Below are 4,104 nucleotides of genomic sequence, written 5' to 3'. Positions count from 1 at the left end.
TTTCATCTGAATCATTTTGATGCAAAATAAAATCTATCTATCAGTTTGTCACCCTAATAAATATGCACACTTAATTTAGAAATAGTTTTCATTCAATGATTATCTAATTATAACTATTCTCTGTACAATTCATGGTGTGATAAAAATAGTTAAGGAGAGCTATCAATACAAAAGTTAGAAAGTTTTCAAAAATATATTTATTTTTCTCCCAACACAGCTTATCTTAAATCCATTAAATCAAGAGTGACATGGGAATAGAACATTATATTAATATATTGCATAACCATAGTTTACAATATTTAATTAGGGTGACACTACAAATCGTAGTTATTCATACTAAATAAAATGTAGTGAAGATAAATGATTTTGGAAAACAAAAAAATTTAAATAAGATTTTTTTTTTAAAAGAAAAAAAAATGAGAAAGGGAAATGAAAGAGGACAGCACCATCACATGCTACATCAGACCCTAAACTCCTTTTACTTACATCCCACGTGTACACTCCCCCGTTCACACTAATTCCGGTTGCCAGTCAAATATACGCGTTCAATGGGACCCACCGCTGTTCCTCTTTCGCAGTAAATGCTATCGCGATCCACTGTGAGAACGAAAACCGCCACGTGTCGGTCACTCCTTAGGTGGGAAACCTCCCCCAGCCAACCTGTTCTCCAAATTCCCTACCCCATTCACACACCCAATTTTTTTAATATTCTTTTATTTAAACAAAACGCCCTTATTAAATTATTAATCTTTATTGAAAATTGAAATATCACATAATTGAAGATTGGAGATTGATTAATTCTTTAATGGTACTTCAGTTTCTTTACATTCATATATACAATTCTAATGATGAAATGAAACTCCTGGTCAAAAGCTTACAAGACATGGTCTGTAACTAATCGTTTTAGGTTTAAAAAAATAATATTTTTGAATTAAGTATTAATTGTGGTAAAAAGATTGACTAAAACGTTAGAGATGAGTGTGTGAGAGCATTGGACAGTCTGAATAAAATAAGGCTAAAAAAGCAAAAAATAATAAATGGGGAACATTGTTTTTGGGGTTTTTGAGAAATATTTTTAAGCAGAGAGAGAGAGAGAAAGAGGGGGAAAATGAGGAATATGTGCAAAGGTTTTTGTTGATATATAGCACCTACGATAGATTAAAAGCAATGGAGGAGAAGAGAGAGAAAGAAGCGAACTCAAAGTCATCATCATCATCATCCACCATGGCAAATTCTGTGGCATTTTCCGACGAGATTCCCAACATGCCCATCACCATGTCCTTCCCTTTCTCCCCTGCTTTCTCCACCCTCTTCGACATCATGCCACCTCTTCCACCACCACCATCTTCATCCTTCGCTCACGATCCAAAAGCTTCAAACTTTCCCTTCATGGACTTGCTGGGTGTGCCTGATTATACCCCTTCCTTATTCGACTGGCCGCAAAACACCGCCGTCACCTCACCGCCACCGCTGCCAGCCCCCACCCAAATCACCCACGCGCTTCCCTCGCCGGCCAGCTCCAATGTCCCCGACGGAGGCTCCGAGGTCCTCAACACCCCGCCGTCGCCCAACTACTCCTCGATTTCCTCCTCCTCGAATGAGGCCGCCGCGGCCGCCGCCAACAAAGCAACTGGAAATGAAGATGAAGCGGAGGAGGATGAAACGGCAACGGATGCAGCGGGAAAAGGAGAAGACCAAGATCAAGACAAGTCTAAGAATCAGTGAGTAATGATGGTGATGAAAGTAATATTAATAATGGAATTAGTTTCTTAATTTTAATCTGTTTCGTAAAAAAAAAAAAAAATAATGGAATTAATTCTCTATGTCACTGAATGTGCTTGTGTGAAATAATAAAAAGTTATAATAAGATTAAACGAGGATAAAGTTTGTTACAGTTACAAAGACAGACAGGGTTGCTGAGTGCTGAGAATTGATGGAGTTTCTCTGTCTGTGTGTGTGTGAGTCTGTGTTTGTTCATTGAACTTAAAATGGGTTTTCGTTATACTGTCATTTCTTTGCTATCTCATCTTCAGATTTTGATTTGTTGTGTTTGTTTGTTATATAAATAAATAAAGCCGAGAAAAGAAAAGAAAAGAAAGATGTTGATTATTTGTTTTGGTAATTAAATTTCCATGGTTAGGCCGAAGCCAAAAAAGAAGCACCAAAAGAAGCCAAGAGAACCAAGATTTGCGTTCAAAACAAAGAGTGAAGTGGATCACCTCGACGACGGCTATAGGTGGCGCAAGTACGGTCAGAAAGCCGTCAAAAACAGCCCTCATCCCAGGTAACACAAATAATTAATTAATTAATTAATTGACTAATATTGTACATGTAGATTTCATTTATCAAATCTTGATTTAAGTAACATTGATTTGTTCTTCTCCCCTAGAATTATTTTGTTCTCTCATTTTATTATATATGCGGTGCTTTGGATATTGGTACTTTATAATTAAAATATTTCTTGCGGTGCACGCAAAATAATCAACAACAGGAGCTACTATCGTTGCACCACCGCGGCATGCGGCGTGAAGAAGCGCGTGGAGCGTTCCTCGGAGGACCCTACGGTGGTGGTGACAACCTACGAGGGGCAACACACGCACCCTTGTCCCGCCACGTCACGGGCTAGCCTCGGGTTCTTGCACTCCGAACCAAATGCGTTCGGACCCAGCGGTGGACTCTTCATGCTGCAACAACAACAACACCAACAGTTTCGTCATGACCAAGCACAAGCACAAGCACAAGCTCAAGCTCAAGTAGCAATGTTATACAACTCGAACAGTAGCAGCACCTCGTGTTCATCATCACCTCTGAATGTTGTTAACTCAGGTAGTTGCGTAAACAAGTATGGCAATACGTCGTCGTTGAATGCGTTCCTTCAGAGGCAAGAGAATGAGCGTGGTTTTGCGGTATCGAGTATGGGAGGTCCTCAGGGTTTGTTCAATGGGCTTCTTCAGGACATTGTTCCAACGCAGATGATGAGTGAAGAGAGGGGCGATCGTGTGTAGGTGATGAGTAGTATTAGTATTAGTAGTATTTCATCATACAACTTTTGACATTAATTACTTCATTTTAATTTTAATTATTTTGCTTGTATATTAATTATATTATATTACTATGATGCTATATTATGATGAAAAGTGAAAAGCTCTATGGCCTCTCGGGGTTACCATAGAGAAACCTCACTTCAACTGGCCCGTGCTCATATATATGTATTCAACTTTTTTGTTCTTTCTTTGTTTATATTATCGATTATTAGGGTTAGGGTTTTTCCATAATGTGTTGAATTAGACGCATAGTGTATAGGTATGATGAGGGAAATTTAAGAAAGAAAGATGAAAGGGTATGGAAAAAGTTGCAACATTATTACTGGAACAGTACCCTTTAGCTTTTTGTGTGTATGATGGCCTTTCTCATCATCTTCCCCTATAAGCTATATACAAAGATGGGGTTCAGCCATTCAATGATGATGTGTGTTTCCTGAGAGGGAAATATCTACACCATCCATTCTTTCTTCTTCATACCAAAACATCCATCATGTCAGATACTGGTGTCCACACACACTTACATACCCATTCGCCATGCCACTAACCCTATCCCTGCTTCCAAATTTTTCACTCACTTCTCATTAACATAACACAAATCTGCTACAACTTCATATAATCTCATATCTGTCACGCCTTTTATCTTGTTGGATTCACACATAATCAGTTAATTATCTTCTTTCTTTTATGCTGCTTTATCTAATTCCAGTGATATTCAATGTTTGAAAAATTTATTTATATTGAACCGATCGAATATTTTTTGTGGAGGCTGGGGATAGCAATGTGCTAATTGTTTGTAACCGTCCAGGAATATGATGAAGGAAAAAGATAAATCATACAACAAGATTCTTTACAAACACTGCATGAACTGCTGTATCAAGATTTTATTAAAAAACACATTAATTAATTCCACCTCTCTACCATCTATGACCAATGTATAAGATTTTAATCGCTAAAATCACCCTCTTTTATATTTTCATAATTCATCGATGGGTCTGGAAAGAACCCATGATTGAGCCAAGTTCATGCATGTTAGTTTAGGTTGTTAAAGTTTATAAGTTTT

The 4,104-nt window shown here is 37.8% G+C and overlaps 1 protein-coding gene across 1 annotated transcript; it reads left to right on the top strand.

Annotated features, from left to right (window-relative positions):
* The first annotated feature begins 1,087 nt into the window (after positions 1–1,087).
* LOC114175446 (uncharacterized) lies at positions 1,088–3,228 on the top strand. The gene is made up of 3 exons (XM_028060205.2): positions 1,088–1,721; positions 2,141–2,284; positions 2,492–3,228. Exons 1-3 carry the CDS (start codon positions 1,168–1,170, stop codon positions 3,003–3,005), a joined length of 1,212 nt encoding a protein of 403 aa, XP_027916006.1. The 5' UTR covers positions 1,088–1,167; the 3' UTR covers positions 3,006–3,228.
* Positions 3,229–4,104: the final 876 nt, after the last annotated feature.

Source organism: Vigna unguiculata, chromosome 3 (genome assembly GCF_037176805.1).
Source record: "Vigna unguiculata cultivar grain cowpea cultivar isolate G323 ecotype 2 chromosome 3, ASM3717680v1, whole genome shotgun sequence".
Lineage (NCBI taxonomy): Eukaryota > Viridiplantae > Streptophyta > Magnoliopsida > Fabales > Fabaceae > Vigna > Vigna unguiculata.
Note: the sequence above shows the minus strand (reverse complement) of the source record. Positions and strands in the feature narration are given on the sequence as shown.